The sequence below is a fragment of the Heterocephalus glaber genome, unplaced genomic scaffold, assembly GCF_053883595.1.
Source record: "Heterocephalus glaber isolate CG9 unplaced genomic scaffold, H.glaber_assembly_v1.0 deba00001564, whole genome shotgun sequence".
Lineage (NCBI taxonomy): Eukaryota > Metazoa > Chordata > Mammalia > Rodentia > Bathyergidae > Heterocephalus > Heterocephalus glaber.
The window spans coordinates 15737735-15762176 of record NW_028258351.1 but is presented as its reverse complement, the minus strand read 5'-3'; the positions used below and the strand labels follow the sequence as shown (position 1 = coordinate 15762176).

General features: G+C 45.7%; 1 protein-coding gene and 2 pseudogenes across 4 annotated transcripts in view; 2 read left to right on the top strand and 1 right to left on the bottom strand.

The window, feature by feature from the left end:
* The window catches only part of Zzef1 (zinc finger ZZ-type and EF-hand domain containing 1), a 140751-nt gene extending 122694 nt beyond the window's left edge, over positions 1-18057 (top strand). For 2 of the 4 annotated variants that reach the window (XM_013076794.3, XM_013076793.3), the window contains exons 46-55: positions 2111-2211; positions 3768-3903; positions 3993-4352; positions 5786-5929; positions 7309-7477; positions 7815-7913; positions 8303-8468; positions 12725-12878; positions 13501-13572; positions 15506-18057. In XM_013076794.3, the coding sequence (XP_012932248.1) occupies positions 2111-2211; positions 3768-3903; positions 3993-4352; positions 5786-5929; positions 7309-7477; positions 7815-7913; positions 8303-8468; positions 12725-12878; positions 13501-13572; positions 15506-15586 (1482 nt within the window). In that variant the 3' untranslated portion in view covers positions 15587-18057. Of the gene's footprint in view, positions 1-2110; positions 2212-3767; positions 3904-3992; positions 4353-5785; positions 5930-7308; positions 7478-7814; positions 7914-8302; positions 8469-12222; positions 12879-13500; positions 13573-15505 lie in introns of those variants that run through there. The other 2 variants (XM_013076795.3, XM_087191998.1) reach the window with 2 other exon arrangements.
* Positions 83-2104, top strand: LOC106010443 (transcription factor E2F5 pseudogene; annotated as a pseudogene).
* On the bottom strand, positions 10278-11290 carry LOC106010426 (dnaJ homolog subfamily A member 1 pseudogene; annotated as a pseudogene).
* Positions 18058-24442: the final 6385 nt, after the last annotated feature.

Here is a 24442-nt window from a genome sequence, read left to right as displayed (position 1 = left end):
GGCGCAGTCCCTGCAGGGACAGACCCGGACCCCTGGCTCAGCCGCTGCAGCTCGGGACGTCGGGGGGGGGGGGGGGGGGAACAGCAGGCACGAGAAGAGCCTGGGGCTGCTCACCACCAAGTTCGTGTCACTGCTACAGGAGGTCAAAGACGGCGTCCTGGATCTCAAAGCGGCTGCAGATACATTGGCTGTGAGGCAAAAAAGAAGAATTTATGATATCACCAATGTCTTAGGAGGAATTGATTTGATTGAAAAAAAAGTCAAAAAATAGTATCCAATGGGAAGGTGTAGGCGCTGACTGTAATACTAAAGAAGTTATAGATAGATTAAGATTTCTTAAAGCTGAAATTGAAGATCTAGAACTGAAAGAACGAGAACTTGATCAGCAGAAATAGTGGCTACAGCAAAGCATCAAAAATGTGATGGATGACTCCATTAATAATAGATTTTCCTATGTAACTCATGAAGATGTCTGCAATTGCTTTAATGGTGATACACTTTTGGCTATTCAGGCACCTTCTGGTACACAGCTGGGAGGTACCTATTCCAGAAATGGGTCAGAATGGACAAAAGAAATACCAGATCAGTTTAAAAAGTCATTCAGGACCTATCCACGTGCTGCTTATCAATAGAGTCCAGTTCGTCTAAGCCTGTGATTTTTCCCGTCCCCCCACCTGATGACCTCACACAGCCTTCTTCTCAGTCCTCCACTCCAGTGACTCCACAGAAATCCAGCATGCTGGCTCAGAACTCGCCTGAGCAACATGTGTCCAAAAGAAGCCAGAGTCTTCAGCAGATACCAGCTTCAGAAATAGCTTTTGCAGGATCTATTAGTGGAGATATTATCGATGAGTTAATGTCTTCTGATGTGTTTCCGCTCTTACGGCTTTCTCCTACCCCTTCAGATGACTACAACTTTAATTTAGATGATAATGAAGGAGTTTGTGATCTGTTTGATATCCAGATACTAAATTATTAGATTCCATGGAAACTTGGGACTGTTATCTACCTCTAATTGTGTAACATTTTAGATTTCTTAATAACCTAAGTATTTAAAAATAATGAATGTAACACCTTTTTAGTTCACTGATTCTGAAGTGTTCTTCTCTAATTCTTTCCTTTTTTACTTCACAAAACTTCAACCATAAAAACAAAGGGCTCTGTTTCTGGGGAAAGGGGGTTTAATATCTACCAGCCTTCTCAATCCCCAAGTGATTACATTCTGGGATTTCAACTTCCAATTCTGAATCCTTCTGTTTCCTTTTATGAAAGGAAAGTTAAAGTAGACTTCAGGTCATCAAAAACAAAAAAGTTGGCCAAGGGCTAATCACTTATTTGCCTTGTATTTTTACTGCCATGAAACTATTTCTGCATGTGTCAGTCCAAGGAGACATTCACTGCCACTTAAAAAGTGAAGGATGTGAATGAGGATATGTAACTGTTTCAGTGAATAGATTTTGTGAAGTGCCTTCTGTTTTAGCACTTTAAGTTTATCATTTTGTTGACTTCTGACATTCCACTTTCCTAGAGTACAGGAAAGATCTGTTTATGTAGTTTGTTTTTAAAATGTGCCAATGCTTGTACATTAACAAGATTTTTTAAAATAAAATTTAAAAAAAGAGCTACTCTTGTTTGGAATGATATGAAATGAGTAGGGCTTGGGCTTCAGAGGGGCTAATGAGATGAAGAGAAAAGAGAGTGTTCGGATGCACATCAGAAAGACAGGTAGTGTTTAAAAATCTCAAAAGAAAGTACAGGGCTAAAGTTTGTGCTAGGTGTTCAGCTTGAGTTCAGCTACAGCCAAGCCAACAGGAACTACAATGTGGTGAATAAGTAACAAGTGAAAAAAAGAATTGTGTTTCTTGGCATAGAATTTCCTTGGTGCTTCAGTGTTTTATAATTTCCTTGAAAGTTACATGGTAGTGAAGATATTATAGCTCATGTCTTAGTGCTTACAATTTTATATGCTTTTTTTTTAAAGTACTCATCATGATGTTCTTTAGTTATGGCCTGTGGTACTTTTTTTTTAATCACTTTTGAATTCAGATTATCAATAATGTTTGGAAAGCACTTCTAATTGTTTCTCTTTTGCATCCTGCTGTGCTTTCAGATCGCTCACGATGCTCTCAATGCCCCTCTGCACATTCTCCGAGCCATATATGAACTGCAGATGAAAAAGACTGACTCCTTCTTCCTGGAAGTTCAGAAAAGGTGAGAGGCAGTGAATTGTACCAAAGGGTGCAAGTGAGCACAAGTGAGGGCAGAGCAGGTACCTGCCGCTAGAAGGAACTGGAGATACCCCAGCAGGCCAGCGTGGATGGGTTTGTAGTTCTCCGCGAATCCATAGGAATGGTAACTATGCTATACCACATGGACCTTCTCTGTGGTGTGCGGCAGGCCCCTTTGGAAGACATGTGAGGCTAAACTCAGTTTACGAATACAGACACCAAGATGGCTCTCATGTGTTCCCAGTGAGCAAGCAGCACAAAGCAGGTGCCTCTGCTCAAGAGGGCTTTTTGTTTTCATCACCAGTGTGAATTATTTTTATTGTTTTTTTTCAAGATTGATTATATAATTAGCAGTGTTCCCTTCTCTTGGCCAGGAAGTTCAGATCTGTTCTTGGGCTCAGCTCTTCAATTTGTGTAGAACTTTATATGTCTGCAGTCTAATCCCCACCCCCATATCCTATTTGACTTCTCTTATTTTTGAAGGGGGTCAGTGTTGGGGATGACACTCAGGGCCTCACAAATGTTTGGCAGGCACTTTACCACTAAGCCATATTTCCAGGTCTTTGATTTCTTATCTATAGTAATTCTAATTTAATTTTTCTTTTACTCCCATTTCTGTTTTATGTGTTTCTTATATATTCCCTCAAATCCTCTGTGAAGCAGGTGGTATGAGATAGAGATCGTCTGTGTACAATCTAAGCTACTGTAACAAAAAAAATAACAAGGGCAGGACTATCACAGACCAAAGCAGATAGAGTGTGTTTGTCCCTCACACAACAGTCCAGGGGAGGCAGGCAGCAGCTGTGCTCCACAGAGTGACCTGGTGGCTGATCCCAAGGGTGTTGTTCCCATCTATGTAATCACAGCTAGCTCGCCCTCACCACCCCTGGGTGCCAGCCCAGAGGAAAGATGACATATCCTTAGAGAAAGGAGCATATCCTTAGCACAGTTGTTTGAGAGAGGACTCTGGAAGTGATACACACTTCACCTCCCATTGGCAAGAACCTACTTAACTCTGCTGGGAGAGAGGGCCGAGCCATGTCTCTAGTAGGGTGACTGTGTTGCCTGTGAGAACTCCAAGGAACCTTGTTTCTAAAATAGAAGGATACAGGCACAGGGGCACATGCCTGTAATCCCAGCTTCTTGGAAGGCTGAGGAAGGAGGATTATAAGTTCAAGGCCAGCATGGAATTTACCAAGACCCCTGTCAAAATTTAAAATGGGCTTGTGTATCTAGCTCGGCACTGGAGCACTTCCCTAGCATATTCAAGGCCCGGTGTTGCATCCCTAGTACTAAAAAAAAATGAATGAATGGATGACTTCTTTGAGATGGTTTGTATCCTCTGCCACAAGGGTACACCTGGATATCTGCAAGCATGAATAATGAAAGCCATGAATCCAGTTTGCAAAATATAGAGAAAGATTATGGAATTGTGTAATTGTAGGAAAACAGCTCTGATAACATTCCTGACAATTTTAATTGCAGGTTAAACTCCTGTCTTCCTCCACTTTGCATACCCAGCTTTATGTTCTCCTTCAGGTTTGATGGAGATGAGCTGGCCACAGATGAAAGGATACGCTCCCTAGCTCAGAGGTGGCAGCCCAGTAGGAATCTGAGACTGGAAGAGCAGAGTGCCAAAGCTGTGGATACAGACATGATCATCTTGCCGTGTTTGGTATGTCACCCACCTGGGAACAAAGTGTCCGCACCCCCCACCCCACGTGAGAAGGCCAGGCCCCTGTCATGGTGATCTTGGCTTTGCAGTCCCGGCCTGCACGCTGTGACCAAGCCACTGCTGAATCGAACCCTGTGACCCAGAAGCTGATCTCAAGCACTGAGAGTGAGCTGCAGCAGAGCTATGCCAAGCAGCGCCGGAGCAAGAGTGCCGCCCTCCTGCACAAAGAGCTGAACTGCAAGAGCAAGAGGGCTGTGCGGGACTACCTCTTCCGCGTGAACGAGGCCACAGCTGTCCTCTATGCCCGCCATGTGCTAGCCTCCCTGCTCGCCGAGTGGCCAGAGCACATGACAGTGAGCGAAGACATCCTGGAGCTAAGTGGCCCTGCCCATATGACCTACATTTTGGATATGTTCATGCAGCTAGAAGAAAAGCACCAGTGGGAAAAGGTAGCTAAACAGACCAAACTCAGCACTCCCTCCCAGGCCCCTCCTCTGCCCCTTGCTCCCCATCTTTGTGCGCCGCAGGGTGTTTGAACAGATTTTACCACTGAGTGCTACCTGGAATGAGCTTACTTGTATGGTGCTGCAGACCCCTGACAGGTGTGAATGCAACAAAGGTAGGGCCTCTGTTGACTCCCATGGATTAGCCTGGAGCTGAGCTCACAGACTAACACAGACTTGGTTCTCAGAGAACATTGGTAGTTGTAGTCCCATGAAACTTGCCTTGATGTTCCACCTTTATTTTTTTCATACCTGCAAGACTTACAGCTCTCCTGGCTAGTTGTCCTCAGATCCCCAGAGTCTCACATAACATGAGGGCCATGGACAGGGTTAAATAGTACTCTTTGGTAGCCTGCTCCCCATAATAGAGGAAAACTTCTGGTGAGGCTTTTGTCTTCTATGTAAAGTATCATTTCTAGAATGTTTACCCTGGTCAGATAGCTTTGCCCAAACTTAAACCGGGGCTGCATTGTGACCCTGGGTGTTACTAGTGGAGATCAAGCCATGGAAGCTTGTCCAAGGTTCCTGATTTCTGGGTGGCAGAGTTGGGGTCTCACTAGGGTGCAGGCCACTCTCTGAAGCCTGACTCTAATTTTTGAGTTGGAGACTATTTACTGTTTTGTTTTTAAATCAAGTGTTCAACTTGTTCTTTTAAAACAAGGCTGGGTTAGAGACCCCTCTTCCACTTCCTGCTCCCTAGAAGCAAAGGACCCAGTATTAGAAAGCTTCCTGGTTTAGAACTCAGCAGCCCTTTCCTAGCTGAGCCAGAAAGTTTTGTCACCATCTTCCTGGTTTTCAGTGTATAAACCTGGAGTCATATTTGGTACCTTCTTCATCCTGTCCCCTGCCCTACACATACCTATGCATCTGTGGGGAGATTAATTTATCCTCTGACCCTCAGATTGCCACCTGAGAGCACTACCAGTTTCTAAGTCTCCTAGGTCCTTTGGCAGCACTGGAGGGGCTGGTAGTTTTCTGTACCCATGTGTATTTCCTGGAAGGGACAAAAAAGAGCCATTGGGCACTCCCCCCCGCCCCGCCCCAGAGCTCCTCACTCTGCACCTCACCTTAGCCACTTGTCACTGCAAACTGTCATTAATCATCTTTAGGTTGCTCCACCTGCTCAGGCAGAGCTCTTCAGGGACCAGGACCATCTCTAGTTTGTTCTGTTGGTTCTTTCAGACCTTCTAGAAGCGGCATTATTCTGAAAGGTCTGCCGTGTCTGGTCTAGCGAGAGGCAGCTAGTGGGGATGGTAGAGGCAGGGCCATGATGATTCCAGCACCTCTGGGTGGGTCAAGGGTTGAGGCAGGTTCTCACTGCTTCCTCCTGAGCCTACTGCAGGGCCTGCCTTGCCCTGACCCACTGTGTGTTCCACCAGATCCTGCAGAAGGTACTCCAGGGTTGCCGAGAGAACATGCTGGGGACCATGGCCCTGGCTGCCTGCCAGTTCATGGAGGAGCCAGGAATGGAGGTGCAAGTGAGGGAATCGAAACACCCGTATAACAACAACACCAGCTTTGAGGTATGGTCTGAGCAGCAGAGACCTTCCCCCAGCATCCCTGACCAAAAAGTGCATCTTTCCTCTAAGTGGTGGTCTCCCTGAAGCCAGGGGTCCTGTGCAACCTTGTCTTCCCTTCTCCTGGCCTTCCTCATTTTAATTGGAAAAATGGGCCATCTGGCCCAGAGGAGAGTTGACTTCTGCTCCAGCTCCTCAAGGGAATCCTTGGTTTCTTCTGGCAGTGCATCTGCACATGGGCCTAGGTTCAGCCTTGTTCTTTAACTATCTCCTGATGACTTGCCCACACCTTGGAGACTCCAGCCCCTTTGTAATTGCCATCCTTAATTGTATTGGGATAGAGAAAAGTAGGAGTTTGGATGAGCTAGGGTTGGAGTGGCCCCAATTATTTTCCTTGACTTAATGCCACTTGCCTTTCTTCAGCCCTTTAGAAGTGTTGAACACACGCAGCAAAGCCAACAGCAGTGGTGGAGGGGGACAGCCAGGGTAGAACTTGGTTGTTGGGCCAGTCTGACAGGGTGGCATATGTCTGTAATCCCAACACTTAGGAGCCTGAGGCAGGAGGATTGCCACGAGTTCAAGGCCAGCCTGGACTACATAGTGAGTTCAAGGCCAACCTGAGCTACGTAGTGAGACACTGTCTTTAAAAAAAAATGTAGCCCTCCTTACCCTCTTCTTTCCAAGTGTCTCCTCTTTGTTCCTGGGCTCCAGCCCTGTGGACTGGTCAGCTGCCAAGTTATACCTCAGAAAGGATCATCTTGTCTCTGCCACTGCCCCACACTGTCCTCTCTTTCTATGGGGTTCTTGTTGCTGCTCCTTCCCAACTTCCTGCCTCTGACCTGGCCCCAGCCTAGCCTGCCTTCGCATCAGCTGCCAGAGTGACCTTCCCTCAGTGCAAGACCCAGGCTTTCTCCTGCTCAACCCTTTCCAGAATGCACTGCTGACCAGACAGAGTACAAACACCTCATTGTAGTGCACAAGACCTTGGTCCTCTATCCTGCCCACCTCTCCAGTGTTATGACTCACCCTTGTCCTGACGGCCCAAGGGATTTTGCCCACATAGCACACCATTTACCCCATCTCCTGACCCCACCAGAGTGTTCCAGCACTACTGCTGAAATGCACCCCAAGGCGATCACACACCCCGTCCTCCTGACCAGCTCCTCCTGTCCATCTTCACCACCGCCTGAGCGCCCTGCCCTGGGACCCTTTCTGCCCACCCTGCCATGCCCCATACTGCAGTCATAGTGGTCCATGTCCCATCTGGACTGAGAGCCCTCAGACGGTGAGCTGTGACTTACTCTCACATCCTAGCTGCAGTGACAACTGCAGTGTCCCCCAGTAGTGAGCCACAGTGGTAGAGGGTTCTCTGTCACTCCTCCCAGGATAAAGTCCACATTCCTGGTGCAATCTATCTTTCAATCAAGTTTGACTCTCAGTGCAACACAGAGGAAGGCTGTGATGAATTGGCCATGTCCAGCAGCAGTGACTTTCAGCAGGATCGACACAATTTCAGCGGGTCTCAACAGAAATGGAAAGATTTTGAGCTTCCAGGTACAAAAAAATACTAGGTCATGTAAGGTCTTCACTGAAATGTTTAGACATAATATTGAAAAGGGAGACGGGCATGGTGGCACACATCTGTAATCCCAGCATTTGGGAGGCTGAGACAGGTTCACTGCAAGTTCAAGGCCAACCTGGGCTACATAGTAAGCTTAAGAGCAGCCTGAACTATATGGTGAGACCCTGGCTGTGGGAGGGGTGGGAGGTGTGATTGTATATAAAAATTATTGGAGAGGTTTTAAAAGAGCTTAATGTATTTAATCAAAAGCCACTCATTTGCCATTCCCTGTTGCTTTGTCTCCTGATGTGTCTGGTTCCTTGTGGCCAGGAGATACTCTGTACTACCGCTTTACCTCTGACATGAGCAACACCGAGTGGGGCTACAAGTTCACCGTGACGGCAGGACACCTGGGGCGGTTCCAGACAGGTGTGTGCTCTGCTCCTTCCCTTTGCATGGTTTGCCTGCCAGGGACACTCTGTGGCTGACTGTGCCATTATGCCACTGATGTTTGTTAAGATCAAAGCAGATACTTTTCTCTAAGGCTTCCCAAATACATCTTACAAACCCCACACCTTTTGTAAACTTGAATGGTTGGATAAAAGTGATCTGTCAGGGCCTGAAAACAGATGCTTGTTCTCTTAGAATTTGCAGGGCATTTTATAAAAAGGAGGAACTGAGAATGTTGATCCTCTGTTATTTTAACAAAGGGCTTAGCTTCAGCCAAAATTTAAATAATCACAATTATCTCAAAATTCTTAATGTATACAATTGTTAGACTTTGTTTTTAAAATATCTGGGGTTTTTGGGGGGAGCAGGATTTGAGATTTTGAAGCAGATGTTGTCGGAAGAAAGGGTTGTGCCTCACCTCCCATTGGCCAAAATTTGGGAATGGCTGGTTGGCGTAGCCTGTCGCCAGACGGGTCATCAGCGACTAAAAGCCATCCACTTGCTTCTGAGGATCGTGCGATGCTGCACCCACAGGTAGGCTAGATCTCAGTCCTTTCATCCTCCTCCCACCCTGGCTTGATGAAAAGATGTCAGTATTTGTAATGTCTTCCCATTCATCACTCATTTTCTTTATGTTAGTGCTTTGGTGTCCTGTTTAAGTAGTTTTCACCATACTTGAAGGTCATGAAGATATCTCCTGTGTTGCCTTCTAGAGGCTTGACTTTTTTCCTTTTGCAGTTACATCTGCAATCCACCAGGGATGAACTTCAGTGAGTGGTATGAATCGAAGGGGTCAAGTTTTTCCCAATTGTTGTCCACTCGTCTCCAGAGGCCACTTTCCCCCTCCTCGCCTTTGTCACAAAGCAAATTTCCATGTGTGCATGCACAGGTCTCTCTTGTTCCTTTGGTCTTTTGGTTGTTGGTTTGTCAGTATCACCCTGTCTTAAAGACTGTAGTTTTATAACAGATTTACATATCTAACATCTTTCAACTAGTTCTTCACCTTCAAGATTGTCTTGGGTATTTTTAACCTTACATGTGCATATATACGTTAGAATGAATTTGTTAGCTTCTCCATGTGTGCACATGCACCGGCCCAACTCAGTCTCATCACATACCTGTGTCACTAATGGGTTTTTTTTTTTAAATTATTTTTGTTTTTTGCAGTGCTGGGGATTAAACCCTAGGCAAGCACTCTGTCACTGAGCTAGCTTCCCCATGCCCCCTAATGTGATCTTAATGGATTCCGAAGATCAGTTTGAGAGGAATCAAGATATTTTTTTTCATTCCCTTGTTTAATATTAATTACAGTTTAATAGTAATTTTAAGTGAAACAAAAAATTATGTATTAAAAGCAAATGCTTTGATAATCAGAAAAAAAGCCTTTAGTGACATATTAGACGTGCTCTGTAATCAGTATATTGAGACATTCATACATTTCAACAATTGCTTAAATTCTGATACCCACATTTAAGCATGTGAACATGACTTAAACACACAAGTAAAGCTATTCATCATCATTTGCTGTACTATTACCATTAAATTAGTTACTTTGGAGCAAAAGTCAAATGGGTTAAAGTAAGCCTGTAACATACCTAAGGCACACCTTCTTATATTACACATGCAAATTAGCTTTCCATGTAGTCTCTTCACTTTAATTTCAAAGTTACCCTTTTATTTCAAAGCTCTGAAGTCACTACTCAAGAGCTTATCATGGTCCAAAGAGAAGGGAAAAAGAATATAACCAGGACTGGTCAGCATAGTTTTTTATATATATTTTAAAAGATGGCACAACAGAAGGGAATCCAGTCCTAGAAATGCAAGCCCTTAAGAAGCAGCATTATTATGATAAACCCCTTCTTCAGAAAGGTATCATTTCCATTACTGATACCACAGGATAAATTATATTTTATGCCACCTTTGAGTAATAGTTGAGGCAATAGAATGCAGAGGCATCACAATGAATCCCACTTAATACAAATTAACTAGACAGAACAACACTTCTACAAACTGTTTCCTTTTTCTGATTGCCAGTTAAATACAGCTTTAATCCATAGCTTAACAAGGAAGGGTCATACACTAAAGTCAACACATATACCTAGCATTTCAGTCTAAGCTTGTCCATGTACACAACTGCAATCAATTACAATGTATGGCCTACCAGACACTAGGGTTAGGTACTTTTTACAGGCATTAAACTTCATCTTGCACGCTGAAGTCATCATACATACAGGGCAAAGTCGGAGCTTTTATATTTGCGTTTATTCATCATTTAACTTTTAAAACACTACTATAATTGAATATTAAAACAACAATAGCAAGTAGTGAGCAAATGATGATTATAGTCCTTCGTGTGTTCACTACTGCACACAAAATGCCAGCAGTGAGTGTTAGTCACTGCCCCATTAAGAGGTCTGACACTGAACACCACCCCTGGGATGATGTTCGTCATCCTCATACACTTCTCCATTATAATGGCACCGTCTTTCCTGATTTGGATCAAAGTCCATGAGTTCTACCTGATCATTTCATCTGTCTCTTCTACTTCCTTCCTCTCGGGTAGGAGTTTTTCCAGCAAAGAGAGTTTATGAGGAAAGAGAAAGCCATTTTCAGGAAAGTTTACCTTTAATTCAATAATTAGACAACCCTTTTCATATGGTCTATGATAAATTGGCATACCTTCATTTAGCACACACTTGATGTCTCCGTGCTTGACAGTGTGACCTGGATGAGAGGTGATGACTATGGTTCGGTTGTCAAGAGGGGATATTGGCTTTTGGAAGCCACACTGTGCTTCAACCAGCTGTATATCCATACACATGAAAGGGTCTTCTCCTCGTCGAGTGAAAATAGCATGGTCCTTCTGATCTAACACAATGATGATATCTCCTGGCTCCAGTCCTGGTTCTTGGTCTCCTTCACCATGGAATGTTATCTTCTGGCCATCTTTCATGCCTTTGTCAATGTGAACTTCTAGAATCTCCTTCTTTCTAACTATCTTCCTTCTGTTGCAGCTTTTACATCTATCTTTAGAACTGATGCATTCTCCATGGCCCTGGCACTCCATGCATACAGACTGAATTTGCTGAACCATTCCAGGTCCTATCTGATTAATTCTTACTTGCATTCTAGCACCTCGGCAGTTGGGACAGCACTCTACAGCTCCTTTCTTACCACCTCGGCCTTCACATTTGTCACAAATCACATTGTTTTGCAGAGTCAGTTGAGGAATCAAGATCTTTAGAAATCCCCAGCACTCAGGAAGCTGAGGCAGGAGGATCACCACGAATTCAAGGCCAGCCTAGGTCACGTAGTGAGTTCAAGGCCAGTCTGAAATACATAGCAAGACCCTGTCTCAGAAACAAAGAAACAAAAAAGATCTTTAGAAAAAAAAAAATTTTTTTAAGAGATCTGTAGAAGCCATAATGGCATACCTTTGTAATCCCAGCTATTTGGTAGACTGAGGCAGAGGATCACAAGTCAAGGCTGGCAACTCAACAAGATCTTGTCTCAAAGTGAAAAGGGCTAGGGGTATATAACACAGTGGTAGAGCTCTTTCCTAGTGTGTATGAGGCTCTGGGTTCTATCCTTAGCATTGCAAAAAAATTAAAGGGCCCCCTCCTAGTCAGATGAGAGAAAGCACTGGCTTGAAATCAGTCCCGTGACTGGTGGCAGGGAAGGAGGGAAAGCAGACAAACTAAACATGCCTGGTGTGACCACCATGTTCTCATATGCAGGCGTTGGGGGTCGTGTGGGCTTCCAGTGAGACCTGTCTGGTTGAGAGATGTGTAGGAAACACATTATATCCCCATGGTCAGGCTAGCGAGCCTTTCCTGGCTACAGCACCAGGTGCCTTTCTATATGCTCTGCACCCCTCCATTCCAACCCCGAAGAGAACTGCCAGCACACCTTGCCACCCTGCCCAGTGCACACATGCTCCTTGGAGAACTTGAGGCCCACAGGCCTGAGGGTTTGGCCTGGAGGCCAGATGGAAGGGAAGCCAGGCTAGTACCTTTCGCCTCACGCTGAGTACTTGCCTGAAAACTAGCTGAAACGGCTCTGTAAACCAAACCAAATCATCTCATTTGTTTACTTTATGAAGATTTATTCCTCTGGGGGAAAATGATTGGCTCCAAGGTGTCACTAACAGACAAAATTCTTTTTCGAGTCATAGGAGAAAAAGCAAAATAATAATATATCTGTGTGGGTGTGAGTGTGGGTAAATGGGTGTAATCATGTAGTAAGCCCCAGAATAATACTGATTTTCTAATTTTCCTTCTCTAAACAGTGCTGAGCTGGAGTCACAGTCCACCTGCTCTGAGTACAAGCCCTCTCCTTTGCTCTTGATGGGGTCTAACCAAGAAGGACTGTGCTTTCCTTAGGGTGAAGGTTTCTGGCTGAGCAACCTCGCAAGAATGTTTTGTTTTTACGAGTCTAACCTTCAAAACAGTGGTTGTTGCCATGGTCTTTTAAGTAGTTCTTTTTTCCATCTTTGATTTTATTTTCTATGTGCAAGATCACATCTTGCCTTCTCCCATTTGACATTTATCTTAAGATCTCCTCACTGTCACTGGAAGGCTTCATAACAACCATTTTTAAAGACTCACAGGTTCCCCTGGCATCTTGAGGTTCTCCTGGGCTCTGCCCCTTTCCCTTGTCACTGTTGGAGGGAGGGTGGTGACGCTGTCCTATGATGGCTGTACAAGTGGTGGCAGAGGAGGGCTCTGAGCTGCACTCCAAGAGCTGGCCTGGTCCTCAGTTAACCCACTCGTCCCGGGCTCCTCCTGCAGTGATCTCTGTGACCTTACACTTTTGAAGCCACTGTGGCAGCTCTTCACTCACATGGAATATGGCCTGTTTGAGGATATGACACAGCCTGGCATCCTCCTCCCCCTGCACCGGGCACTCACGGAGCTCTTCTTCGTCACTGAGAACCGTGCCCAGGTGAGGACCCTGCCCACCTCTCACCTTTCACCCGAGGTCTGATGGGAAAAACAGGACCTCTACGTCCTTTTGCCCCCTGCTGCCCAGGGAGGACTTGGGTCCCAACCCCATTCTGAGCCCCAGGTGCTGGGCAGGCCTGCAAAGGGAGGCAGATTGGGCCTACAGTCTGGAGGTTGGGTGTCCCTCTCCCCAGCCCTGGGACACCCTCAGGTCAGCATCGGGTGGCTTATTTTGTCAGGCTTAATGCCAAAGGGGGAAAAACCCACCCTGGATGGGCCCCTGACAATAGTGAGTTTTGAAAAACCAAATGGATGAATTCCTCTTCCTCTTTTTTTCTTCCCCACAGCACAATAGACTCATTGAATGTGTGAGATGAAAGGGCCTTTCACAGGTCCTCTGCTTAACCCCTTCAGTCACACGTGAAGAAGCCGGCGGTGGGGGAGGGGGTGTCCCTGCCCCGCCACCTTAGGGCCAGCCCTCTAGTCAGACCCCTTAAGTGGTGCTTGAGTGAACTGTGGGGAGCCTTACCATGAGTGCCTGCCCTAGGCAGCATTTACCCCTCAGGCCTTCTACTTTCTGGGCATATCACTGGTCCCTCATGGAGACTATGCTCTCTCCACAGGAGCTCGGCCTGATGCAGGATTACCTGCTGGCCTTAACCACGGATGACCACCTACTCCGCTGTGCAGCACAGGTACCCCCTCCCCCACAGGAGCTGCTTTGGGGTCCGTCTCCCTGTGGCAGGTGGCACTATCTCATCATTGCCAAGACAGTTGTATGTGTGTGTTTCATGACAAATACAGAACCTCCCCAGAGTTTACACAGAGCTCAGTTCCAATTCATTCCCTTCCTCCTGGTGCTCAGAGAGCAGGCGAGCCCCATTTATCAGCGTCACTCATATTAAACTGTGGGGTCAGAAGACACTAGCAAGAATTTGTGTCTTTAAAACCAAACAATGAATGCTTTCAATTTAGTTTGGCTGATCCCTGAAGTTTCCATAGTTAGACTTCAGATATTTTTGGATATAATTTCCTTCACTGGTAGAAGTTCTCTTCTAACAGCTGTTTGGTCTCAAGACCTTTCATGCTTTTAAATTATTGAGGATCTGAGAAAGCTTTTGGTTTTATGCACTGTGTGCATCAATATGTACCATTAGAAATTAAATTAGCTTTTAAATCTAGAAATTAAAAGTTAAAATTTTAAACATTTACCAATTCACTTTTTAAAATAGTAAAGACATTTCATGTTAACATAAGTGACATGTTTTGTGGAAAACAATGCTTATTTTTCAAAACAAAAAAATTTTTTAAGGCTGTCTCACACTGTGTTACCCAGGCTAGTCTTGAACTCCTTGAGTCAAGGGATCTTGGTGCTTCAGCTCCCAAATAGGTGGGACCATAGGTCTGTGCCACTGTGCCCAGTTTAAAGCAACATAATTATTGAAAGGGGTGGTCCATGTTCCTTTTTCTACAGATCTCTAATGTCTGGCTTAACCAAAGGCAGCAGGATTCTCTGACCTGCATCTGCAGTCAGTCTACTGTATCATCACTCTTTAGCCTGTGGAAAACAGCACTGTGTGCTCATGAGACAGTGGAAGTGAAACCAGAAGGCTGTGACCTCCATAAGGCTCTTGGGATTAACCAAGCCCCAGACTACTTTGTTTTCTTTTTTTCTTTTAATTTTTTGCAGTACTAGGGATTGAACCTGAGGGTTTCAGACTGAACTACAATACAACCTTCCTCTTCCTCCTCTTTCTCCTTCTCCTCTTCCACCTCTTCTTTTCCTTCTCCTCCTCCTCTTCTTCCTCCTCCTCCTTCTTTCTTCCTTTTCTTTCTCCACATCAGACAGGTAGAGAACTGAGGTACCCAGAGTCACACTGGATGGTCATCCAGCTGGGACTCCTAGCCAGAGCCCAGCACTATGTCCTTGACAGTTCTGTCTCACGAAAGAAAGGGTCACCTTTACTAATGCAGGTCTAGAAGGGTCTGCTCTGGAGCAGGAATCCCCATAGCAAAGAGAAGAGAAACTGTGGGACTCTCCTGAGACCCATAGGCAGAGTAAAAACCCCCTTCCCTCCAACAGCTGCCTTTCACGTAGCTGCCACCACCTTGGTTTTATGACATAGTATAAGAAAACTTTGATATTTGACATTTTTTATACCAGAAGCTCAATATGGCAGGATTCCAGCGGGCTTGACCATCATGCCAGTCCCTATATCCAGGCTCTGTTCCCCACTCCCTTCCTCATGGCCCTGGGCACCTGGCTTCCCAACAGTTTTCTGGGCTCCCTATGGGGTCCCCTGGCACTGGCTGTTTGCTTCTGTGTGTGCCATGCCCTTCCTCTTCTGCAGCTTTGTGCCACTTTTCCCCGGAGCTTTGCAGACCCCCATCAGGCAGCATTCCCTACCCCAGCAACATGGCTACCCCTGTGGGCTCTGAGGATTTACCTCACCTATGGGGTTTTTAACCTCACTCCAGTCTGTGGTCCTCCGGGTGAGGGGGCCCATGTGGGGTGAGGGGCCCCATCCCTGCTTCCTTGGTGCTCAGCCAAGGGCCTGGTTCATCAGCACTAGGTAGATGAGCAACCAAGTGCCCCTTGATGTTGGTCATCACTCTCTCCCTCCACAGGCTCTGCAGAACATTGCTGCCATCAGCCTGGCCATCAACTACCCAAACAAAGCTACCCACCTCTGGAATGTCGAGTGTTAGCCTTCATGGGGCGTGCATGGGACTCATGAATCTGTCCACGGGCGGTTAGAGCAGACATCCAGCCTCATTCAGGAAAACTCCTGCGGCCTCAGTGCCCAGCCCTCCTTGAGCTCACCTCTGCTCCCATTCGGATGCCAAGTGGCCACGTCTCCAAGAACTTCTGTGTGCAGGCCAGACATGGGCACAGACTGTGGCATGTGAGATAAGCTTGGCAGTGCAGGGTGACTCAGAGCAGGCCGGAGGCTCTTGGGAAGGCCGTGCAGAGACCAGCCTCTCGGAAAGGTCTCTGTGTCCTCTGGCTGGAGCTGCCCACACTTGCCATCCCAGGAAGGTGCTGGCTGCTCAGTGCCACTGTCACAGTGAGACCTGCAGCCACAGTGACTGGACTGGGAGGTCCTTTGCTGTTGCTCTTGGGACTGGGAATTCAAACCAAATGACCAGTGGCCCAGGCCTCTCCTGGTCCCTGCCAGACCCCAAGTATTCAGTGCAAGACAGGTGTCTGCTAGCTCCCTGCATACCCTGCTGTCCCAGAGAACTCCCTGGTGAGAACAAGTGCCCTTGGGGACAGCCGACAGGCTGCCTGTGCGTCTGCCCATGCAGCAGCTCCCAACACAGCCAAGTGTGTTCAGTTGTCATTTGCCCTGTTTCAGTTTCCACCTCAGCTTTTTAGACTCCCTGAGATGAGAGGGCCTTTGGGGAGCAATTCGGGGACAGGCATTCAGGGAGCAGACGAGAGGAAGTGAACTGGAGGAACCCTCTAGCCTCTGCACCTGGCGACTGCAGTGCTCTCCAAGGTCTTATTTTAGGAAGAAACAAAAACACATGATTTTATTTCTGCCTGATATTCATGATACTCCGTCACACCCACCATCAGTGGGACTCTGCGTGGTTATTTGGCTGCCACCTGCCTAGCAATAACTACATTAGTTCTAGTGAATGCTTTTGCATTTTTTCCTTTTATGGTTTTAGCCTTGCCCTGAAGTGCTGATTATTATTCTCTTTCCAAGCTGTGTTTTAGCATGTGAAGCTGGGTTGGCATGTGGGCTGGGACCAGCACAAAGAGTCTTGCAAGAATGGAGAATGCCCAAGGCAGCTGCCTTAGAAAGGCAGGTGTCTGGGCTGGATGCACATCACACCACACAGGGCCACACCCTAGGCAGGCTCCTCAGAGCCAGGCAGGGCCACACCTGGCCAGTGGGCATTGCTGTGGCCCCGTATGCCTCTTGGCCTCTGAAGACCCCTAGGGGTCTGCAGGGGCCTGGATTGGAAAAGCCTGAGTCTGCCAGCCTGGGAGCAGCTTCCTGTAAGGGCACTTTTGCCTTCTGGCCAAGGAGACCAAGGTGCAGCAACCTTTGCAGCCTCAGAATTAGATTCTCCACCAAGTCTCAGGGTGCAGGAAAAACAATCACAGAAGGGGAGGGGTTGGGGGATGGTTCAGAGGAGACAGAAGCAAATAGGGTAGTGACCTGAGGCCCACTGCCCTGTCCTCATAGAGGGCCTTGCCTGCTTCCCACCCTGTTGGGTCATAACAGAGCACCTGCTGCTGGCTCAGAGGAAACTCCTTTCCCATCTTTTGCACTTTCCCAAACTAGCCTTGGTTTACAAGCTTCCTGTACCCAGAAAAGGCCACATTCCATGCCACTCTGACCCAAATAGATCTCCTGAGGGGAATCGGAGAACAAGTCTTGGCTCAGACTCAAAGACAGATGGCCTGGAAGAGAGATGAGGAGATGGCACTGCCCACACCCTCCCACACTTTGGACTGACTGAATAAAGCCAGGCAGACAGGGCAGGGCAGTGATCACTCCCTTGGGGTGGTGTCCACTAGCTCTACTCCCACCTTCCGATCAGGAAAAGCAATTGTAAATAAACGCTGGACTCAACATAGCTTCTCTTCCTTCACCACTCTGCTATTTTTGTCTCTGTGCTTCAGTTTGCATAGCACAAGCCCAAGTTTTCCCTTCACACACAACTGCTGCTCTCTAGTGGGCCCCTCCTGGTCTGGCCATTCAGCTTTGCACCACCACCTCTGCTTCCAGCCACTTGGTGGCATTGCAGAGCCAGGCTGCTCCCCACTGGCCCCCAGTCTGGAGCAGAGCTCTCCCAAAGGATTTCCATCCGAGCCCAACTCCGTTGATTCTTCTTAGGAGACAAGACTGCCTGGAATGAGATAAAACTGTCAGGAATAAGGTGTCGTGGAAACATGTGCCTAACCTATAAAGAAATTCTGTTCCAAATCATATATATTGTACAGACACTGTTCCTAATGAGAGGAGTGACTTATTTTCATCATCGTTTTTAATTTGTTTTCTTACGGGTTTACGATTCTGAATTTTTCTTATTTGGTTGAAAGAATTTTGATTATATCAGCTGAGTGAGTTCAGCCTGTAAAAAGAATGTTAAGTTGTGGATAAAATATGCAAATGAAGAGAAATATATTGTACAAATTCTATATAAAAAGTACAACTATGTGTGGACTTAATTTTTCTTCTCCTTCATCTCCATCTATTTTACTCTTGCGAAGGTTATGTTTGAGTTTCTACCAAATCCAAACTGGTGGGTTTTATAGAATTTCACACCCTTGAGGTTTAAAGGAATCAGAAAGGCTCTCTGATCCCATTCTCTGAGTGTCACTGGGAATCTGTCACCTCCTCCTGGCCACGTGAGCCTTGAGCTCAGTCCCCTCAGCCAGGACCTCCCCTCCCTCCCTGCTCACACTTGGATTCGCCAGTCTCCTTTGGGCATGCACCCCTGAGGTTTGTACACGTGAAAGATGTCCCCAAGAGTGTGCTCTCCATGCAGATACCCCAATCCCACCTTGCTGGCCGTGGCCCCTCTTGTAGCTTACTGGACCCTGCACAGCCAGTGAGGAGGAGGACAAAGACAGAAACCAAGTCATAGAGCCCTCATACAGCTTTCTTGGAACTGGTTTCCCGTTCGCCAGCCTTGAGCCTCACGCCTTTTCGTCCCTCCCATCTTTGGTTTGCCACGCACCATGTTGTCCCCTTCTCAGTTTCCCAGGGCCAGGGGCTGCCTTGTGCAAGTTGAAGAAGAGCACCTTCTTGGTGGAGGCTGGACTTAACTAGTCTTTGAGGCCCACCTGTTCCAGCCCAACCTGTCCCCCGAAACCTTGGAATCTTCTTGGGGAGCCCCAGGGAGGACCTGGACCCAGCCTCAGCCCACCTCCCCATTGCTGAGGGCAGAAAGCCTGTGTCATGCTCCCACCCCCGGGGACTGACATCTTTGCCTTCCCCAACTCACCTTGTCATCTCTGGGGTTAAAAGCGAATGTGAAAAAAAAAAAAAAAAGCGAATGTGTCCATCTGAGCCTGGGCCAGCTGGGGTGACTCACTGCCTTCGCTAAGCTGGAAAGCACGGGAGCAGGGGTAGCCCATGAGCTAACAAGGTCACAAAAACAAGGGGCTTTTTTTTTTAGTACCCGGGATTGAACTCGGGACCTTCCACTTGGGAGGCAGGCAGCAGAACCACTGAGCTAAATCCCTGGCCCACAAGGGGCATTTTGAACCCCAGCCTTTTTTATTTTCAGTTCTAGGGATAGAACCCAGGGCCTCAAGTGTACTCGGTAAGTGTCCTACCACTGAGTTATGGCCCAGCTCAACCTAGGCCCTTTTAGAACTGAAGAGAAACATTGAGTTCAAACAGCTGAGCCTTCTCATTTGATGAAGAGCCAGAACCAGTGTTGTCAGCACAGAAAGAGAAGAAAACTGGACAGGCTCAAGCCTGACACCCAGCCCCAGCCTGGCCGTAGTGTGCACACAAGCATTCACTCATCCTGTTCACCCCAAATCAGTAGTATGCCTGATGGGACTTCCTGCGAACAGCCCAGCTAAAAATCCAGGCTCTCAGGCCAAATCTCAATATGGCCCTGCATCCCTGTGGCAGACCCTGTCATCCATCTAACTGCCATTTCCTATTACTCCCTTCCCTGCTCACAGAATCCAATTTTTTTTGCAAGTGATAGCTAGAGGGTTGTTTGTTTCCCATTACTGTACTGGGATTTGAACCCAGGTCCTTTGCACTGAGCTACATCCTCAGCCCTTTTTTATTTTTTAAGATAGGATCTTAGTAATTAAGTAAGGTCCCTAGGCCAGACTCAAACTTTTGATCCTCCTGTCTCAGGCTCTCAAAGTGCTAGGTGTATGCCATCATGTCTGGCTTGGAGATTCTTTAATCTCAGGAAAGGGAAGGATTTCTACCGACTCACAAGGAAAATTGTGGTTGGCTTAAGTCCCCCTGCAAATCCCTTTCCTGTTTTCAGGATACCCCCTTTCCCAGCCCCTCTTGTGGTTAGAGCTACTCTGTGACCTAGTTCCCACTAAAGAGAAGCTGGAGCCTGTAGGGAGGCTCTGCGGGTTTTGCCCCTGCAGAGTGTGGTGGTTGGTGCTCCCTCTGCAGTCTTGCCCCCATCAGGTAAAAAGTGGGAGGCAGAAGGCCACACACTGGAACTGTAGGAGCAGAATGGTAGGAGGTGGGGTTTTCAGCTTCATTGTTTGACACCTGACTGAGCCCTAGACGTCGTGGTGGTGAAGGGTAGTGGTTGTGTGGTCTCTCGCTTGCAGATGAAAGCATTTCTGACCCAAATGTATGCAACAGTGTGGTTCCAGTAAGTGGAAAAAAGGTCACAGCTCTGTATCCTCACATTAATATGAATAGTAAATCAAGAAGAAATGGTGCAAATTTCCTTACAAAAAGTCCTATGACATATCAGAAAATGGAAAGATATCCCTTGTTCTTGGGTAGGGAGAACCAATATAGTGAAAATGGCCATACTTCAGAAATTATTATACAGACTTAATGCAATCCCAATCAAAATACCAATAGCATACCTCACAGAATTAGAGAAAACAATCCTAAAATTCATTTGGAACCAGAAGAGACCTAGAATAGCAAAAATAATTCTGGGCAACAAAGACAAGACAGGGCATCACAAGCCCTGACTTTAAATTATACTACAAAGCTACTGTGAAAAAAACAGCATGGTACTGGCAAAAAAACATACCTAAGAATCAACAAAACAGTTGAGAAGATGCAGAAACAACTCCAAACATGCTTAGCCACCTTATCTTTGACAAAGAGGCCAAACACATTCACTGAAAGAAAGGTGGCCTCTTTAATAAATGGTGCTGGGAAAATTGGCTTTCCACATGCCAAAGACTAAAACTAGACCCATGTCTCTCATCATGTACTAAACTAAAATCCAAATGTATCAAAGATCTAAATGTTAAAACAGAAACACTAAATCTACTGGAAGAGAGAATAGGTAGAACTCTTGAAGACAGATGTAGGCAAAGACTTTATGAACAAAACCCCATCACACAGGAAATACTACAAAGAATAAACAACTGGGATTTCATCTTATTTAAAAGCTTTTGCATGGCAAAAGAAAACAGTGAAGAGACAACCTATAGAGTGGGAAAAAAAATTTTGCCAACTGTTCCTCAAAGGACTAATATTTAGAATATATAAAGAACTCAAAAAAATCAGACCCCTCCCCAAATTTAAAGACCCAATTAAAAAAATAGGCATCTGAAATGAATAGGCACTTCTCAGATGAAGTAGAAATGACAAATATACGAAAAATGTTCAAAAGCACTGGTCATTCGAGACATGCAAATGAAAACAATGCTGAGATTCCATCTCACTCCAGAAACCATGTGTATTATGAAGAAATCAACCAATAACAAATGCTGATGGGGCTGTGGGGAAAAAGGAACCTTTCTACGCTGTTGGTGGGAGTGTAGACTGGAGCAACCATTGTGGAAATCGGTGTAGAGAGTTCTCAAAAAACTAAAATGAGAGGTTCTATTTGACCCAGTTATTCCCCTTTTTGGTATCTTCCCAAAAGAATTAAAAGCATCATACCACAGTGATATATACACACCTATGTTTATGGCAGCACAGTTTGTAGTAGCTAAGTCTTGGAAACAGCCCAAATGCCCATCAACTGATGAATGGATAAAGATATAATTTTTTTATACAATGGAGTACTACTCTGCCATAAAGAAGGATAAACTTGTGACATTTCTAGGTAAATGGATGCACCTTGAGACCATACTCAAGTGAAATAAGTCAGACACACATGTTTAAATACTGCATTGTTTCTCTGCCATTAGAAACCAAAAGTGGAAATAATGACCAAAGTATATAATAGATATGGGAAACTGGAAGGAAATGTTCAAATGGGAAGAACCAGGGAGTGGGGAGTGGGAAAGGAAGGAAGGGACAAGAAGAAAAGTGAAGAGAAGGAAAAAATGGAAACAAAGCTTTTGTAAATGAGGAGGGAAAGACAGGCTCAAGGGAGGGGAGGGGAGGGGGAAGAAAGGAAGTTATGTACAGGTACAAATTCCCTATGATGAATGTTATCATTATGTATATCTAAAGTGCACCAATAAAAATATTTTCAAAAGCCTTGTGACAGTATCCAGTCAAGCCTGATGGCATCAAGTTGCAGCCTTTACCAAATTCTTCTTCTCAGGGATTGTTGTCCATCCCTTGCTCAGGTTCAAAGAAGATCCAGGCTTTAAGTTTGGAAGCTCTGTCCCAGGATTTGTTCTTCTTCTTCTTTTTTTTTTCAGTTGTAAATTAAACTCCAAAACCAACCATTTAAAAGAAATATCTATTGACTTCTAAAACTGAAATCTGCCGGGTGTGGTGCCTCACATCTGTAATCCTAGCACTCGGAAGGCTGAGGCAGGAGAATCTGCCATGAGTTTGAGGCCAGCCTGGGCTACATAGTGAATTCAAAGTCAGCATGAACTACATAGTGAGATTCTGTCTCAAATAAACAAATCAAAAATATAAAACTGAAAAGCCAAGGTTGTATCTGGCCCCAGGCGAGGCTAAGTTCCAGGGGCTCGAAGATGTCAGGTCGGGTCAGTCTGTCTGTCTCTCCCATCGCTCCACCCAGGTCCTTCCCTCTCATCCCTCCTCTGCTTTCCCCCGGGGCCTTCACTGAGGTGAAGGTGAACCTGAATAGGCCAGGTGAGGATTCCCACCAGTCCCCAGTGGAGACGGCTTCCCTGAGCAGGTAGCTGATGTCTTCTAGCCATGATTTGCCTTCATGTTTCAACAGCTACTAGGAAAACCCATGAGCTTGCAAGTTGTCGTCTGAGAACTGCTGAGCAACACAGCACCTGTGACAACTGGGCAGATGAGGTGCCCAGGAAATCCCCACACAGCCCCGTGAGTCCCGACATCACAGGTGCAGGGCAGCTTGCTGCTCCGCCTGGCAAAATGCCCCTCAGTGCTATGGGCACAGGGGCCCTGTTAGCATAGAGAGACTTCTAACGTCACTTACTGTTTTCTTTCTTAATTAAAAAAATTAATTGACACATAGTTGTACCTGTTTGTCTGGTACATGTAGGAAATATGTAATGGTTAGTTCAAGATGTTGGGTACATCATCTCAAACATTTGTCAGTGTGTGTGTGTGTGTGTGTGTGTGTGTGTGTGTTGGGAGCATTCAAAATCCTCTCTTCAGGAGGTAGCTCAGTATTAGAGCAAATGCTTAGCATGTACAAGGCTCTGGGTTCAAACCCTAGCACCAAAAAAAATTTTCCTCTTCTATTTTGAAGCTTGCTTGCTTGCTTGCTTGCTTTTCTTTCTTTCTTTCTTTTTTCTGGTTGTTATTGTTGTTTGAGACAGGGTCTTGCTATGTACCGCAGGCTGGCCTCCAACTCTCAGTGATCCTCCTGGCTCAGCCTCCTGAGTCCTGGAATTATAGGCATACAACACCACAACTGGCTCACTAAAATTTTTTAAAAGGACTATGTAAAGAAGATGTGGGTTTTTTTTATAAAATGGAGTACTACTCAGCCAAAAAGAATGAGAAACTAGAGACATTTGTAGCTAAATGGATGCATATTGAGGCCATACTCTTAAGTGAAATAAATAGGACACACATGTAAATACCACATAGTTTCTCTAGTGTGAGAAACTGAAAGTGTAAATAAGGATTAAAATGATTAAAATGAATAATTGATAATTTGAAATAGGAAGAAAAGGTCCAAAGGGGTAGGGGAAGTGGGAGGGGAAGGGGAAAGGAAAGAAGGGAAAGGAAAAATTATGAGAAAAGGAAAAAATGGAAATAAAGTCTTTGTAAATAGGGAAGGGTGGAGGGGTTGAAGGGAGCACAGAGAATGGGGAAAAAATAAAAACTAAGATATATCATGTACAGGTACAAGTACCCAATCATAAATGTAAACGTATTGTATACCTAAAATGTACCAATAAAAGAATTTAAGCAAAAAAAAAAAAGGACTGTAGATGTAGCTCAGTGGTAAAGCACACATTTAGCATATGCAAGACCCTTGGTACAATCTCCAGTTCTACAAAAACAAAAAAGAAGAAGAAGAATAGGGGACACCTGTAGTCTTAGCTACTTAGGAGGCTGGGGCAGGAGGATCCCTAAGCCTAGAAGTTCAACAGCCCGGGCAACATGAGACCCCACATCGAAAGAAAAGAAAAAAAGGAATGAAAGGGTGGCGGAATTAGTATAAATCTTAAGGAAGTAAAAAAAAATTTAATTATAAAGGAATACTATGAATAAAATGTCAACAAAATAATTTAGATAAAATGAATGAATTCTTAGAAAGATGCAAAGTACCAAAACTGACTCAGAGAAAATAGAAAATCTAGGACAAAAAAAAAGAAAATCTAGGAGTAGGGGTGTAACTCAGAGGTCTTGCCTAGTATGTGTAAGAAAAATGGGAAGGGAGGAAGGGAGGGAGGGAGGGAGGCAGGCAGGCAGGCAGGCAGGCAGGCAGGCAGGCAGGCAGGCAGGCAGAGAAGGAAGGAGGAAGTTTCAGGGCCGGGGATTTAGCTCAGTAGTTCCACTG